Source organism: Vigna unguiculata, chromosome 7, assembly GCF_037176805.1.
Source record: "Vigna unguiculata cultivar grain cowpea cultivar isolate G323 ecotype 2 chromosome 7, ASM3717680v1, whole genome shotgun sequence".
Lineage (NCBI taxonomy): Eukaryota > Viridiplantae > Streptophyta > Magnoliopsida > Fabales > Fabaceae > Vigna > Vigna unguiculata.
The window spans coordinates 14,109,355-14,126,414 of record NC_140798.1 but is presented as its reverse complement, the minus strand read 5'-3'; the positions used below and the strand labels follow the sequence as shown (position 1 = coordinate 14,126,414).

The following is a 17,060-nucleotide window of genomic DNA, read 5'->3' as shown; positions in this document are numbered from 1 at the left end:
ATCATCTTTATTTTAATCCAAACAACGTCATATTTATTTACAAATCAACATAAATCGATATAAATTCACTCTCACAAATCTGCATTCCGATACAAAGACTGCATAAAAGTAAAAAGACTTAAAACATATTTAATATATTTAGATTTTACGATTTGATTGGACTCAAAAATGTGTTGTTTGAAAACGAAATGTACGAGACATACCATTTTCAATGAGTTACTAAACGACGCCGGTTTTGACGTTTGTTTGTGTAGACATGAAAACCTAATTTAATTAGTTCCTATTTCCCTTTCTGTTGTCGTTGCGACTCATTAATCCCCTCAAGGCCACCGTGACCGTCGCGTCGTCGATCCCCTCACGCTCTGATTCCGGCAACCGACGTCACCGTCGCTCCTCGCCGCCGGCGGCAGTCGGTCCCTGCTGGTGTTTCTCTCCTCTGTTCGCAGAATCGTCGAATCGCATAGCGGGTCCGTCGCTCCCTCTTCGTGCGTAAGTCTTTAATTGTGACCTAGTGCTAATTTAATATCAGTAACAACAAATGTTACAGATACTTGTTAAATTAATATAAAAATTCAAAGGTTTGTTCATTATGTCATAATTCTTATCCTAGAGCACTAGTGCAAACGGGAACCCGAATCATGTACTGAGATATTTGCAAGAACTCAGAATCCACTTTTTGCAAAACAAAAGGGCTTGTCAAAATGGCGCTGTAATTGCTTCTTAAGGCATTCTCCACTTTTCTAGACCCTATATATCAAAACGTATTTTCGATAATGGTGGTTTATTTTGACGAAGAATTGAACAATTTTTTTTAATCAAAGCTAATTGGCCCCGGTGGTTTTTCGGCATTTTGGTGTAGCAATGGCTGGAAAACAGGGTGGCGGCGAGGACTTGTCGGTTAACCTAGCTGGAATGTCGAAGAACCAGCTCTACGATATCGTGTCTCAGATGAAGGTGTATATATTTCTTTTTCATCTTCTTTTTTACTCATGTAGAACACCATGCTAACCATTTTGTTTGTTGTCGTCTCTCAGAGTCTGATAGAACAGAACCAGCAACAGGCCAGGCAGATCCTAATTCAAAACCCTACGTTAACCAAAGCGCTTTTCCAGGTTCTTAGGGTTTCTGATTGTCTTTCTTTTATTTTTCTCTTTTTGTTGCTTCACTAAATTCTTCGGATTTCACACCTATAACTTCTAAACATCACTTCATTACATTTACCACGGCAGGTGTGTATTTGATACTTGTTAGTTAGTTACGATCATGTAGTTATTTTCTGGTGATTATATTACATTAGCTATTTTCCCTAAGGTTTTGTCATAAATAAAATCCTAATTTTTCATATACGTGTATCAGTGTATCTATCTATTCTTGGACTTCATTTGAATTATATTCAGAACAATCAGATTTGTATTTGTTTGTTTTATAACTATTCTAGTTGTGGTCTCACTAAAGCATTAATATCTGCAAGTGTACGAGAATCAACTTACTTGTTTTTGGGGCAGTTCGAAATTCTTTAATGAAAACAGTAGTCTGTGCCTTTTTGATTTGGTTTTATTGTTCAGTAACCGTAGTATTCAATTGAGGGTCTTCAGCCACTTAAATCTCTTTGACATTTTTGTCCATTTTGTTTGTTTAAAACCAGGCCCAAATTATGCTTGGAATGGTGCAGGCTCCTCAAGTGGTATGCACTTACTTTCTTTTGATGTGGTCAATACCATCCCTCGGTAGAATTTTGGATGATAAATTTTGTTTGCTTCTAGGTTCCAAAAGTCCAGCCAATGGTTTTGCAGAATAATCAGCAGCCAGCACAACCAACACAACAACCAAATACTCAGCCTGCTCCATTATTGCCTGGGCATGGTGGGGCACAGGACCAAACAGGTGTATCTCAAACACAGATTCCTCTGAGGAAACACCATAACCAATCTTCAGTGCCAGTTTCATCTGCTGTTCCTGCAATGAGTCATCAATCTCAGCCCATTTCTGCACATTCTTTGCCAATGCCACAGCAGCCTAAAGGACATCTTGCTCCCCAAGTGGCTCTTGCATCTCTTCCACAATCATCACAACTTCCAAACATACCTCCTCCTTCACTTCATTCATTGTCACAACCTCTTCATCCTCCTCAAATGCCGACTGCTTCCAGTCAGTTACAACAACCATTGCAGTCACCTGGATTTCCCCATATACCTATGCAACAACCACTGGCACCGCAGATTAGACCACCATCTGCAGTGCCAACCTTCCATCCCCAATATCCCCCACAAATGGGTGCAAACTTAGGTTTTCAACATGCTGGTGCATCTCACAACCTTTCACAGTCCTTGTTTCATGTAAGATGAGCTTCAGTTTACAATTCATAATTCAATGAGATGTTTCATGTAAGTTGAATATTGTTTATTGATTAAATTTTCAGCCAGGTTCAAAACCCCCTGCTAGTGTTGGATCTGCTTTCCCACAGGGGCAGACACAACTTCCAAGTCAAAAATCATCTCAGCCACCTTATCAGGTATGTTGAGGGTTTCCTGATGATTAAGACTTAAAGACTGCGTTTTGGCACCATGAATTGTGAGGAGCAACTAGGCACTAGTGCACCTGCATTATTGGTTTGTGTAGGGATTTCTTATTACTATTATGAATGTATGATTCCTTGCTTCATTGGATAGTTAATCCTAACTTCCCCCCCTAAGTTATTAGTCATTAAGCTATCTTCTAGTTGTAATGAATAGCATTGTTTCTGGAATGCTGGCTTATAAAGTAGCTTTTACATCAGAAAGTTATATTTTTATTTTTATTGGCTACTATATTTAGACGTTGTGTTATTGAAGGGAAATGGAAGAAATAAAATAACAAATTATGTTTAAATTTGTAAATTTTTTGTTTCTTTTTGAACTATATTTTAAAAATAATAAAATGTTTCCTGTCTTTATTTTCTCTTCCATATTCAACTTCTAAACATACCCTTAGAAAGAATATATTTGACACAATCCAATTATGGTGGTAAGGGTAGAACAGGAAAGTAGTTTGTTCTCTATCCTAGTTTTCTCAGACAATTTTATTTAGAACAACTATTTTTTATTTGGAGTTAGAAGATTTTCCACATTTGAAACGTTATTTTTTTTTCAGATATCATTTATTTTTCCTGCCATTTTTAGTCTTCTCTGTATATAACTTATAAAATTTATCATTGGTTCATTCAAAGGTTAATTGATTACCACGATGGCATTTCACCTAACTGTAAATTTATTTTGGTTATTTGATTATAAGAAAGTAAATCTATATTTATTTTGTTAGGTTGGGAATATGCCTTTAGGGCCTGATTTTGGCAATCAAGCTGGAAATGCTATGCAAGTAGACAGAGGGTCTTCTATGATACCTGGTCCGTCAGATAACCTTGCACATCTTTCTGGTCCTCCTGGACCTCCATATGGAGTTTCTGGTCCGATGGGTGCTGCTAATCAAGCTCTTCGACCTCCTGCGGTAGTTGTTTTGAATTACAGTTTAGTTTCTGTAAACATTTCTGCCCAGTCTGTTGATATTCTTTTCTTGGTACATGCAGTTGACACCAGAGATGGAGAAAGCTCTGCTTCAACAGGTCATGAGCCTCACACCAGAGCAGATAAATCTCCTGCCTCCAGAGCAGAGAAATCAAGTGCTGCAGCTACAGCAGATGTTGCGTCATTGATGCAATTCGCACCTTGAAAGTTAGGCAACCTTCGATCCTTCCAGTTTGCCAGAGATTATTGTGTCATATATCCAAACTGACTGGCTGCTAAGTTTTGTAGAAATTAATACAACTTCATGTAACAAATTAGAGATCATAGTATTCTTTTCTTCTGGAATTGAGCTCCAATTAAATATCAGCCTGTTGGTGGGGCTATTTGCAAAACTTCTCACCGTGTTCCGCATTTATTGTTAATTTCACTTGCTCTGTTTTACCGGTTATCTAAATCTATTATGCATGTCTATCTGTATATATACTATAAAATGATGGAAGGATTCGTATTTTTCCTAGTGGATGCACCATGGTTGGCTAGTTTTATGGAGCTTCTGGACGCAGGGAATTTGGTTTACTGTCATTAACACCCTCAGCATAGGAACACGTCTTTTTGTTTTCACATCTCTTCGATGTGTCAGCGTGGTAAGTCTTGGGTTTGGTACTTCATGGGCTAAATTTTAGCCTTTTCATCGTTAATGTATTATTTTTCTTATTAAAATCACATTTTCTCTTATTGCAACCAATGACTCGTCTATTTTATTCATTTATATATAGCAGTGATTTGAGCAATACTAAAGCAAAGTGCATAAAAGTCTTGTTTCTCGTGTAATATTCCTTAGGTTGGTAGGTGACAGTATATCAATTGTTATAAGCTGAATAACATTTCTCCTCATGAATTTTCCCGTCTTCTGATCTTTGTCCTTACCGGGAGTTTTATAATTAATATTAATCCAAATAAAATTTCCCTTCTTGGCTACATATACATATGTATTCAATAACTTAATTTTTTTTTTCTAATATTAAAAAAAACTTAATTTGTATTTTGGAATATATAATCTGAATACAAAATATCTATTTTAGACCGTAAACTTCGAAATACAAATTTTATATTTATAATTGTGTACTATAAAATACAAATTTTGTATTTTAAATTATTCTAATATTAAAAGAAACTTAATTGTATTTTGGATTATATACTTCATAATACAAAATTTAAATTTAGAATTTTGTATTATGGAATACAAATATATATGTTTTGGATTATATACTTCGTAATACTAATTTTATATTTAGAACTGTGTATTATGGAATACAAATTTTGCATTTTAAATTATGCAATTCAGAATATAACTTTTTATTTTGTATTTTAAAATATATAATCCAAAGTATATTTTTTAATTATAAATTATACATGTAAAATAAAATTACATTATAGATTGCATAATTCAATATATATATTTTTTTTAGTAAGAAGAAAGTGAAAGAAGAGAGGAACATCGATTGAAGAAAGATGGGGAAGAGGAGGTGCTGGTGAAAGAACGGAGAAAGGAAAGCCAATGGAAGAAGGAGTAAGAGGTGCTAGTGGAGGAGGAAGAAGGGGGAGAAGAGTACGTTGGTGGAAGAGGGTGGAGATGAAAGAAGATAAGAGCAAATAATTTCACAAAGAAGTTGCATTGCAAAATATATAGATTACCAAAAGAAATTTCTAAGGTGAACGAAAAAAAATACCGAAAAAAGATAAAGGTTTGGTGCATTGTGAACCATGGTGACACTAGTTTTTTCTACTAGTTAAGTATTTTAAATTTAAGTTTGGGGTTGCTTTTTACAGTTATCTTTACACCCCCTATTTGAACATTATAATTATCCTTTGCATATTTGAAGTTAAATTAGCGCATACAGTTAAGGCTTTTTTCAAAAATCAAATATCACTTCAGTTAAATTTGTTGTTTTTTAAATTGAAAAATACAATTTTAGTTAAATTTATTTTAAAAACTTAATCAGTTTAATTATAATAATACAACATAAATAATTGTGTACAAGTTCAAGGTAAGACAATTTTCATATTTTGTACGACTTCATCATATGATAACCTTCATCATGAGCATCCACACCTGAAACCAAACGAATGGAAATTTTGAAAAATGAAAACTTTGACTTCAGAGGAACCTATGCAATGTTCATAGCTTACTGATAGATTTAATATTCTTCAGTTTGTTACAGCTTGTTTCAATTTTTTTTAGATGAACCGAAATCATATTATTTTATTTTATTTCTAAAAAACTAAATTCAATCGAAATCGTATTTACAGTTGGTCTAACATTTGTCTTTCTAATTTTAGCTTAGTATAATGTAGCGGTAGATTAGTCTCACAAACATAATCCTTCTATTGAAGGTTTAATACTAAATTTGGTCATTTAATTTTATTCGAATGTTTAAAAGATTTCTCATTTTTTATTTGTTCAATTTTGTCTTCCAATCTCTTTAAAATGTTCTGTTCAATTTAGTCATTAATGTTAAATTGATGTTAACGTCGTATTCGTACAGTATAACATGTCATATTATTGTCACATGTCAATTTAGTCCCTTATTTATAATTTTGATCCTCTCTTTATTTAAAAGGAAGCAATTTGGTCCTTTTCTAATCTGAGACTAACTTAGTAATTAAACTTAATTACAGCTTATATAAATATGATAAAATATTTTTTAAATATTTATATATCAAAATTTTCACCTAAATATTCAAATTATTTTTTCTTTTACATTTTTACATAAAAAATCCCTGTTTAAACTTATAATTTATTTTAAATATTAAAAATGTAAATGTAAAGTGACACTTGTAATTTTTAAATGTTCAATGTGACAAATATTTTTAATCGTGGTACTGTACGAAGACGACGTTAACGTCAATTTAACAAAAAAGACTAAATGAAACATTTTTTAAAAATTGAAGGACTAAATTGAACAAATGAAAAATTAGGAGTCATTCTAAAAATTCGAATAAAATTAGAGGATAAATTTGGTATTAAAACTAATTTGAACAAGGGTTGAAATGTAAAAATAGATTAATTATTATAACACTTATAGATTAGTGATAAAACACCATTTAGTTGTTACTTTATTTCTTTGAATGTAAAAATTCGAATAATAGCATATGTTTAAAATGTAATTAAGCCTAAAAAAAAGTTAACTTTTTTAATACATACAAATTGCCCTCAATAAATCTGAAGCACAGAATATTATAGTAACATATTTAACGGTTGGGGCCAACTCGTCCACACCGTAGAATTCGTCTGCAACAGAGAAACTGCAGAAAGAGTTGAACTTTAAGCTTTGTGTGTAGTTGGTGAGAGGCAGTAGCCGAAGAAATTGAAGATGGCGCTGTGGATGGAAAAGGGTTCGGAGCCCTTAACGGAAAGCGAGAAGGCTGACCTTGAAGCCATTGCTGCACTCAAAGAGTCTGCTGCATTTGAATTCAAGGTATATTAATGTTTTGGTAATGCTAAAGAAACATTCTTTTTCTCTTGTTGGCTTTTGATTCGAGTTCAACCTTCAAATTCAGGAAAAGGGTAACCAATATGTGAAGATGGGTAAGAAGCATTATTCTGATGCCATTGATTGTTACACAAGGGCAATTGATCAGAAAGCCTTGGGTGACTCTGAGACCTCTATTCTGTTTTCAAATAGAGCCCATGTGAATTTGCTACTAGGAAATCTTAGACGTGCTCTCGTAGATTCTCAAGAGGCCCTCAAGTTGTGCCCTTCAAATATAAAGGTATTTGTGTTGAAGGTTTGTGTTTTTTTGATTGTTTCTTTGTAATTATAATTGGCTGGTTTGTTGTCTCAAAGTGCTGCCAACTGTGACTAGGCATTTTATAGAGCTGTCAAAGCTTCCCTTTCGCTGAATATGTTGGCTGAAGCAAGAGAGTATTGTCTGAAGGGTCTTCAGTTGGACCCCAATAATGAGGATTTGAAGAAGCTTGACAGACAGATTGGTCTGAAGATATCAGAGAAGGAAAAGCATGAGGCTCAAGTCTCCAAGGCTGTTGCAGAGGCAAAAGTATCTTTGAATTGTTTTCTTATGTGTTTGATGTCTGTTTTGGATGTAAGGATGTCAATGCCCTTGTTTACTAACCAAAGAACATGCAGGAACTTGTGTCTGCTATAGAATATAGAGGCTTGAAGATTGGAAAGGCAATGTATCGAGACCTTATTGGATTGAGGAAACCTGTGTTGGATAAAAGTAATATCCTTCATTGGCCTGTTGTTCTTCTGTATGCAGAGGTTATGTCCAGTGACTTCATTGAGGATTTCTGCGAGACTGACATGTTTTCGGCTCACCTTGATTTGATATCCTTTTCTGAGAATTGGTTTATAGAAAAGCAATTTTTATGAATATGAATGTGTTACATACACCCTTAGCTATCAAACATATTTTCAGAAGATCAGCCTTTGTCATGGGATGTTGAAAACAACTACAAACGTGAATTTATTGAATTATACTATGAGGTAAGCTCTTGTTGAAATTCTTTTGTTGTTTGACTGTGTTTGTTGTTCTGAATGTAAATTGTAATTTTGAATTTCACATGGGGGAAAGTCATATCAGTATGCAGTCTTACTTAAGGATGGGATACTGCAGGGCATGCCATACTTTATGGAGTCAACACTTGGGGACTTTGGGCATGCAACATTTGTGGTTATTTACATAAATACTCAAGTTTGTGTTCTGGATCTTAAAAAAAAAAAAAACAAATGTCGCTTCAGTTTGCACATATAGATCTCAAAATGTGTCAACTGGTCCCAATGGTGATCAAAACTGAATGGGAAATTATAAATGAAAGTAAAAGTTGGCTTTGGATACAACTTAAGTACATTGTTGTTGTTGTCATAAGCCCAATCTTCAATTCATTTTGACTCTCTGTTGAGTAGTTATCATCACATTCCATTTTTTCTTTTATTAACATTTTTTGTGTTACTAACATGGACTACTAAGATTATATTTGCAACATCAATTTTTTGGTAGCATAGTTCTGATTTGATGTATGTTGTATCAGATGTTTGACAATTTCAAAGCATTTTTTTCTCACCTTTGGATTTTTTTATCAGGCTGGTTCTGGACACTGTCTATCGAAGGAAAAACTTCTTTGTTGTCTATTAGAAGGAACTGCAGCTGCTCACAGTGATAGTGTTGGTGATGAAGAGAAAGATGCAGTTGAGGATTATAAGCAACAAACGGGTATGTTACTTCTGAAGTACTTTTCCTCCTTTGCTGTTGATGTTTGAGTCTGACTAGTTTCTCCTTCTTTAGTGATTTACAATGTATGAAGTTTTGCAATCTAAGTACGAGGTAAACATGTATTGCTCTAATTTTCGGTGAACCATTTTTGTGATGTATGATGAAACTTTTCGAACTTGTCTAATCTTTATAATTATGCTTCAGAAGGTGTTTCGGTTTGGATAAGAAATAAGTATTTCGGAAATGTTCGATTTCAAACTGGTTTTGTAATATTTGATACTTGGCTTGTATTAAATTTGATTTTGAACAGTTCAGTATCTTTGGTAAATTTTGGTTAATCCCTTTTTTTAAAGTTAAAATAAATTAAAAAGCAACAATGAAGAAACTTTCATTTAAAATAAACATAGTTAGTTGAATACCAATGTTATAATGGATATTTTCTAACTGGTCGCTGCAGAATTGATCAAATAAGAACTTATTTAAAATCTCAAGTGATTACAGTACATAACACTTAAAAAAACAGCCGCATCACACTTAGCAAGGCAAAACGTCTGCATAATGTACTTTAAAAACTTCTTTTGTTTTTCAAAATTTATGTCTTCTATCTGGAGTAAGGATTGAATACCCAGAGTAAAGTGAGGAGTTATACCTATTGATTGAAAGGTCAACTGTTAAAATTATGATTGATTATATGCACTTGAATGGTGACTCCCTTGGTTAAATCCTTAGGTCTTATAGCCAACCATGTAACATGGGGAGGAGTTATGTTCTTGGATTGATTAGATAATTCTTGAATGATATTGTCATGAAACAACCATACCCAAAGTGTTAAGACGAGTGAATGATTTTTATATTACTTCTGTACTCTACACAAGAGCCCTTTAGGATTGAAGCGTGGATAATGCATAGACCCATCATCTACCGTTTGCTAAAATTCAACCTTTTGTAGAAGAATGAGGAATGAGGACAACAAAATTCATCTGAGTGATTGGCCATGAAGGCTTAGCAATAAACTATTCCAAAAGCTTAATCTGTCAGATGAAGTCAGTGGTTTTATATGTTTTCTAAAATGGGTATCTCAAACCATATTAATGTTAAGTGATTATTAATAGCAGTTTGTCTGAAAAACGAAACAGTGCTTGTATATAGGTTTAGCAGAATATATTATTCATATATAAGAAAATTTTAACCTTTTGATTACATGGTTTTTGTTGTTTTATTTTTCAAAATATAACATGCGAGATAAACATCAGGGACAGTTGAAAACTTGATGTAATCTTTTATGTTCACAGGTTCCCCAAAATGGATCAAAGTGAATGAAAGGAGGACACTCCATGATGTTCTGAAAGAGCCTGATTTCATCATTCCTGGGATCCCAGGTAAAATATAGTGCACGAACTTCTTTATCATTGGTTTTGTTTAGAATTTCCTGACTGTTATGTATTTGCAGTCTTCTATGTTATTTCGAAGAGATCCAGCTTTTACAGCAAGTTCAAAGCTGGAAAGTGGGCTCCTCCAAATGTATGAAGGAAGAAACAAGCATGATTTAAAGGTTGAATGTTTCAAACTGCAAGTCTTGAAGTTTGATTGTAGTTCTTCCAACTGTTTTGGACTTCCTTTTAAACTAGAGTTACCTTCCAATTACTGCAGTTGTTTGGTGAGTGAAAGATGTTAGGCAGGTCTAGTGGCCAATGATAGTACTAGAATACGAGGAACCTCCCTTGAATGAGTCCAATTCTTCTCTCTTGCTACCTAGTCAACTAAGTATAATGTTATGTAGCTTGGATTTTTTGGCACAAATGTATAATTTGATAAATTTTGTTACATTATAAAGTTCTTCGTGCATTTTCATTATGCAGAATTTCCTGTTTACATTTTCACTTAGACACACCATGGTTGTCTATAAGTGGTTTGTTTATTCTTGTTTTCCACTCGATTTCCTTACATCATCTTCCTTATGATTCTTTGTACAGTAAATAAATATAAAACTAGATAAAACAGTATAATAGGGACTAATTTAGCAGCAAAGAGATGATGGATTATAGCAGTTATTCAGGTCAGAATAATTTATTATTGTAAAAAATGAAAACAAAGATAAACTATTACATTTTTATTCACAACTAAAAGTTGAAAAATAAAAATACATAAATAACGTGATCACTAAGTTTTTATTTTAACAATTATATATGTTGTAATTAATCAAATTTGATTATAGGGTAGGTTTCTGAAAAGATTTTATGCACTTTTTGTGAGCATGATTGTTAAAGGAACAAAAAAGTGCAAGTGGACTAGACTTTCTCTTTTGGTGTTTTAATTTCGAAACTTTGCAAAGATTTGGCTTTCCTAGTTAAACTTGTAAAAAATTATTTATAAACAGTTTGTACTTTATGACAGAATGAGAATGACATGAGTCATCCAGTGTCTTTGTTTTTTGCACTCTAGGATTATTTAAGAAGAATTTGTATGTTTGCAACCGTGACAGCATACATTCGAATGTTAAAACTGAAATCCAGCGCAAAAAGAATTCTGATAGCTAGTTTTCATGCCAAGCGACATGAGAAGATAACATTCATATTATTAGGCATGCATGCATGTAGACACAGTCACTCATGCATTGCAAGCACACAACGGAGACATCCTCCTTCATGCATGAGGTCAAATGCCTTATTGATCTCCGCAAGAGTCAAACTGTGGGTGACGTACTCATCAACCTTGATTTCCTGCAAAATGATTCATTCAGTCCATAAAACTAATCATACATTTTCATTTTCATTTTCATTTTCATTTTCATATTTACATTTAAGGCTCAAAACCTTTACCTTCTTCATGTACTTTTCTACAAGCCAAGGCACTTGTGATCGGCTCTTGAAGCCACCAAAAGCTGTTCCCTTCCATACACGCCCAGTCACCAGCTGGAAAGGTCGAGTACATATTTCCTGACCTGATGCTGCAACCCCCACAATAACTGATGTACCCCAACCCTGCAATTTTTTAACAACCTTAAACTTAGATCCTTAAACTTTCTTTTTTTCTATTACTTTCTGCTATCATCAATCTTCAACTAACTTTCTTAACTTTAGATCTTTTAATACTGCCACTAATTTCGGTCTAGATGTGTAAGGAAAGCAGCAGAGTCACCTTATGGCAGCATTCCAAAGCAGCTCTCATCACAGACACATTTCCAATACACTCAAAACTGTAATCAACTCCACCATCTGTGAGATCAACTATCACCTGCTGAATTGGTTTCTCATGTTCTTTTGGATTAATAAATTCGGTGACTCCAAAGTTCTTTGCTGCAATTGCAAGTGAAACAAGACAAGTAATTAAAACAAGTAATGCAGCTTTTTATGTACAAAAATGAATAAAACCAAGGCTCAGAATAAACAATATCTTAAAAAGTAGCACACGGAAGAAAAATAATGAAGCAAAAATCGAGAAATACAACTACAAACCAAAAGAACGAAGATAGCCAGATCATATTTGGGGCTATAATTGTCCCACTTGTGAGTGAAATTATTAAAAAATGAAACCATATTTATCAGATAACATTTGGGGCTATGGTTGGATTAACATATGATGGTTAATACACTGAATTTGAAGAGTATTAGTCAAAAAACATAATGGAGATAATTGACAGCATTAAATGCACACTCATTTCAAAATTATGTCAATAAAGCTTAAGGTGTACCTCTTTCAAACTTATTGCTATCAATATCTATGCCAATAATCCTTGATGCACCAACAGTTTTTGCACCTTCTGCAACCTGCAAGTGCAAATTTTTAGTCACATCTCATAATGGTAGCACTGAGTCCACGCAAACAATTGCAAAAGTTACTACTGTTATTTTAGAAACTCACAGCAAGCCCAACAGTTCCAAGGCCAAAAATAGCAACAATTGATCCCTTTTCCACCTTTGCAGTGTTCCAGACAGCTCCAAGACCTAAAATGTACAAAATAATAATTAAATTGGGTACAAAATATTAAGCAAGCAACGGTGATAAAAATACACCACTCTTGTCCATCGGATTGCTAAGATAGAAGAAAGAAATAAAAGAATAAGAAAAAAGAAATGGAAGCCTAATGTTATATATAACAAACTGAAAATTGGATCAAGGATAAAAATATTGTTTTTAGAACTCAAACGCAGCTTTAGAACTCATACAACACGGACATGGTTAATTGAGTTCAACCAAACTAGTAGAGTAACATCACGATTAGTATCTAGTGATGAAACTTCTATGTTCATCCATAATCTCTTCGTTGGATAAAAGAGAGATATGAAAACATAGGAAGAGAATATGATGGTTCTCTGTTAAAGGGTTTTGTGAATATATACAATAACGGATAATAATTTCAGAGTACACACTTAGACAAAAATAAAAAAGTTATAGCAATAATTAACATGAATACAATTACACGAAATCAAGTATTGGACTATGATACTTTGATAAACTTTTTTCTTGATAAAGTTTGACAAAATTTGTTTTTCAACACACACCAAACATTTTTCTTCTCTTTCCAAGTTATATCAAATCATTCTTTCATCCATTAAGGTGGATGTCATGTATGCATTGTCAAAAGTTTGTCACTAAAACTGTCAAAAAATAATTTTCCAATCAAGTATATGTATATAGTTGTAGTTAGCATATATAGCTAACGGAAAATTAATTTTTAACAAAATTTTGTTGACAAACTTTTAACAATGCACACGTACCAACACTTTAATGGATGAAAGAAAGATTTGATGTGATTTGAAAAAAGAAGAAAAAGGTTTAATGTGTGTTGAAAAACAAATTTTGTCAAAAAAAAGTTTATTAAAATATCACAGTCCATAGCTAACTAAGATAACAAAAAATAAGAGAAAGAATGACAATGTGAAGCCAACAAAATTTAAAAAATGATCTAATACTAGTAGCAAGCAAATGCTCATACTTTAGAAGATAAACGATGTTCACTAGACAATGTTTCTTAAAGGATGTTTACTAGACATACTCTACTGGAAGCATCAACTAGACGTTGCCACTAGACAATCTACTTGAAGAATAAGAGATAAGAAAAAGCTCAATAAACATCCTTTGGCATAGACAACACTTGTTGGACATAGTTAACATCTTGGGCGGAGGAAAAGAAGAAAAGAGTTTCTTCAAAAAAAATGTGACACTTGCATACATGTAGTATTTTTTAGTGCCAAGAAAATAACATCCATATAATTTTTGATGACGAGAATACCTTAAGAAGACACATTTGATGGCTTGGACCGAAAATTTTTCTAAATATGGAAACACATAATGTACAAAACAAAAACAACCAAATACTTGAGGAGTAACGAAAAAAGAGATTCATTTGGAAATACAATGGAATAAACTTGATTGTTTAATGAAGAAGACATTCGATTAATAAGATAGCACGCAATAAGAATGGCTTCCCTCCAATGATGGAGTGGTAGATTGGTCCAAATTCATAAGCTACTAGCAGTTTCAACTAAGTATCTATTCTTTCTATTTTCCTAGAGTGTATATAGACAAGTAGACTAATGTAAAATGCCATGTGAATTTAAAAGAGTATAAAAACTAGAAGAAAAATGTCCTTTGGCTTTATAAGTCCTCGAGATCAATTTGTCAAATTGGTTTTTAATTTTATTAAGGAAAGACTTAAAGATGTTTAGGAGTTCAAACATATCTTTCATTAAGTAAACTCAAGTGCAACAAGAAATTCACCAATAAAAGTGGAAAAATAATGAAATTTAAAGGAAGTGACTCGACTAAAACCTCAAATGTCAGAATGAATTATAGAAAAGATAGAATTGCATCTTATTCCCGTTCTTTTTGAAAAAGAAGAATGAACATGTTTTTCTAATTCACATGATTCACATTTTAAGCTTTGAATTTTGCTAAGTTCAAGAATTTTTCTTTTTTTTAATTTTGACAAATGTAGATGATCTAAGCGATCATGCAAAAGTGCAGGAGATGATGCTGAATAAGACATTGATGTTCTAGAACTAAATAATAAAGTCTTCTAGATTCATATCCTTCCCCAATCAATTGACCTATACTAGAATTTGCATCAAAGGTAAAGGAACAATTCAAGGATTTGATTAAGTGACTTAGGAAAATTAGATTGAAAGGACAATAAGACAATATGAAGATGATTTAGGTTTAAGGAGGGAGAAAGGAAAATTTGACCAACTTCCTAAAAAGTAAATTTGGATCCATTGACTAATTGACTAAGGTAATTAATTACATAATGATCCATTGGCGGATGGTGGCGAACAACAACAAAGAACAATGGACTACACAAATAATGACTAATAAACAATTCTTTTTTCAAACAAAAACAAGACAAAAACCAGCACAGCGTGATCGATCCGCTCCAGAAAGATACACAAAGATAATACAATGAATTTGAGAGAGATACTTCCCCTCCCTTAGGATTTCATATCTGCAATAACTTGGTATAACTTGGAATGCAGCACATACAATGAATAAGAGAAAACTAAAGGAATTAGAAGAAATACATATAATAAATTGTATTGAAGATTATTCTAAAAAGAATTAACATACCAGTTGGAACACCACATCCAAGAAGACAAACTTTGTCCAAAGGAGCTTTGGGATCAATCTTGGCTACACTAACATCATGAACAACAGTGTATTGACTAAATGTGGAGGTTCCCATAAAATGATAAAGGGGTTTTCCGTTAATAGAGAACCGACTCTTGCCATCGCTCAACATCACACCTACTCCAGTTGCACTTCGAACTTTGCCACACAGATTGGTTTTCCCTGATTTACAAAACTTGCACTCTCCACACTCAGCCTGGTAACAAGGGATCACATGATCACCAACCTCAACTGCAGTAACACCTTCTCCAACACTTTCCACAATCCTGCACCAAAAACATACTTAACAATCAAAACTTTTTCTCTTATTTGCTCTAAACAAAAACAGAAATAGTTAATCTTTCATATATAAGATTTATATTCTCACTAAAACTAGAGTCCTCATTTGTGCTTGAGCAAATTTGCTTCCGAGAATACATGAGAAAGTTAAAAACAAAAGAACATTTTCAAGTGCTTTTTTTTTCTATATATATACCCTGCAGCCTCATGACCGAGTATACATGGAAAAAGGCCTTCTGGATCCTGCAAAATCAATATAAAATAAATTCATGAGACAAAAAATCTCCATGCAACAATCAAACATATCATTGAATTAACCCTAGCAGTGCAAAAACTCACGTAGATACCAAAAAATATAATTTTTTTTTCTACATTGCCAACCAAGTTCATACCCAGAAAACTCCATCAAGCCAAGAAAAAAAAAAAAGAATGAAAAGAATGGTACCTTGCCGCTCCACGTGTAAGCATCGGTGTGACAGAGAGCAGTGTAGAGAATTTTGATTCGGACCTCTCCATTCTGCGGCGGAGCCACCTGAACGTCCTCGATGCTCAATGGCTTGTTGGGTTCCCAGGCCACCGCGGCTTCACCATGAAATCAACAGTTTGAATCAATGATTCACGTATGAATTCACAAAATGTAGTGATATTAATAATAACAAGAGAGAGAGAGAGGGTTTGATATATGTATTAAGAGAGAGTGAAGAATTGGAGAAATGAAAGAATGGAACCTTTGCAGGTAATGACTTGTCCTTGAGTAGCCATGGAAGAGAAGAAAAAAGAGTTGATATTGGTTCAAAGAGATATATGGTCAGTGTCGCCGTCTATGATACCAGGTATGAGATTGTTTGAGGATTATATATACGAGGTTTATATAAGATACTGACAGTGGGGCTCCTGACCAAATGGTATAATGTAACAGGTAAAAATCCCTTATATTTTTTTAGGTTTTATTAAGTGGTAAGTCCTTGTGAATGTGGATAGGTCAGATTTATTTCCTAATAATTTTTCGTCATATATTGAATATAAAAAAAATTATATTTCATTATTATTTTTTAATTAAGAGACATGTGTTATAAAATAAAGGTAATAAGAGAGACAAAGGAGAGGAAGAATAGAGAATGAGAGAGTATGGAACAACTTCTGTTTGTATGTGTGTCTTATTACTGATAGGACGAGTCCTATTTATAGATACAATATGGTAACCCAGAAAGGATATAAAATCAAATAGTAAATACAAAATATTACATAAAGAGTAATGAATAATATGATTATCAATCATATGAGTAATTGTATAAATCAATGGACGACCATTAATTCATAACACTCTCCCTTGGGTGTCCATTGATAAAAGAATGTGCCTCGTTAAAACCTTACTAGGAAAAACCCTTTGGGATAAAAACCTAGTGAAGGAAAAATAGTACA

General features: G+C 33.3%; 3 protein-coding genes across 3 annotated transcripts; 2 read left to right on the top strand and 1 right to left on the bottom strand.

Annotated features, from left to right (window-relative positions):
• The first annotated feature begins 256 nt into the window (after positions 1-256).
• ESP1 (hydroxyproline-rich glycoprotein family protein) lies at positions 257-3,892 on the top strand. The gene is made up of 8 exons (XM_028082456.2): positions 257-489; positions 860-954; positions 1,035-1,112; positions 1,646-1,684; positions 1,764-2,336; positions 2,420-2,512; positions 3,298-3,483; positions 3,563-3,892. The coding sequence occupies exons 2-8, from the start codon at positions 862-864 to the stop codon at positions 3,686-3,688; spliced, it is 1,188 nt and encodes a 395-aa protein (XP_027938257.1). The 5' UTR covers positions 257-489; positions 860-861; the 3' UTR covers positions 3,689-3,892.
• Positions 3,893-6,744: 2,852 nt separating this feature from the next.
• TPR2 (Tetratricopeptide repeat (TPR)-like superfamily protein) lies at positions 6,745-10,589 on the top strand. Its single transcript, XM_085675652.1, has 8 exons — positions 6,745-6,979; positions 7,062-7,274; positions 7,368-7,559; positions 7,649-7,853; positions 7,935-8,008; positions 8,606-8,735; positions 10,028-10,114; positions 10,186-10,589. Exons 1-8 carry the CDS (start codon positions 6,875-6,877, stop codon positions 10,260-10,262), a joined length of 1,083 nt encoding a protein of 360 aa, XP_085531778.1. The 5' UTR covers positions 6,745-6,874; the 3' UTR covers positions 10,263-10,589.
• A 493-nt stretch (positions 10,590-11,082) lies between these two features.
• On the bottom strand, positions 11,083-16,525 carry LOC114190551 (alcohol dehydrogenase class-3). The gene is made up of 9 exons (XM_028079486.2): positions 16,367-16,525; positions 16,084-16,220; positions 15,835-15,881; positions 15,300-15,625; positions 12,597-12,679; positions 12,427-12,502; positions 11,874-12,031; positions 11,555-11,716; positions 11,083-11,455 (listed from the first exon to the last, which is right to left on the bottom strand). Exons 1-9 carry the CDS (start codon positions 16,398-16,400, stop codon positions 11,339-11,341), a joined length of 1,140 nt encoding a protein of 379 aa, XP_027935287.1. The 5' UTR covers positions 16,401-16,525; the 3' UTR covers positions 11,083-11,338.
• Between the last annotated feature and the right edge of the window lie 535 nt (positions 16,526-17,060).

Bases quoted from the DNA above. Each gene is read 5' to 3' on its own strand.
- LOC114190551 (XM_028079486.2), bottom strand. From the start codon at position 16,400: ATGGCTACTCAAGGACAAGTCATTACCTGCAAAG. The intron at 12,680-15,299 runs GTATGTTAATTC...TGTACATTTTAG, and splicing joins TGGATGTGGTGTTCCAACTG to GTCTTGGAGCTGTCTGGAAC. The intron at 11,456-11,554 runs GTAAAGGTTTTG...ATCATTTTGCAG, and splicing joins TAGAAAAGTACATGAAGAAG to GAAATCAAGGTTGATGAGTA.
- ESP1 (XM_028082456.2), top strand. From the start codon at position 862: ATGGCTGGAAAACAGGGTGGCGGCGAGGACTTGTCGGTTAACCTAGCT. The intron at 955-1,034 runs GTGTATATATTT...GTCGTCTCTCAG, and splicing joins ATATCGTGTCTCAGATGAAG to AGTCTGATAGAACAGAACCA. The intron at 1,113-1,645 runs GTTCTTAGGGTT...GTTTAAAACCAG, and splicing joins TAACCAAAGCGCTTTTCCAG to GCCCAAATTATGCTTGGAAT.
- TPR2 (XM_085675652.1), top strand. From the start codon at position 6,875: ATGGCGCTGTGGATGGAAAAGGGTTCGGAGCCCTTAACGGAAAGCGAG. The intron at 7,275-7,367 runs GTATTTGTGTTG...AACTGTGACTAG, and splicing joins TGTGCCCTTCAAATATAAAG to GCATTTTATAGAGCTGTCAA. The intron at 10,115-10,185 runs GTAAAATATAGT...ATGTATTTGCAG, and splicing joins CATCATTCCTGGGATCCCAG to TCTTCTATGTTATTTCGAAG.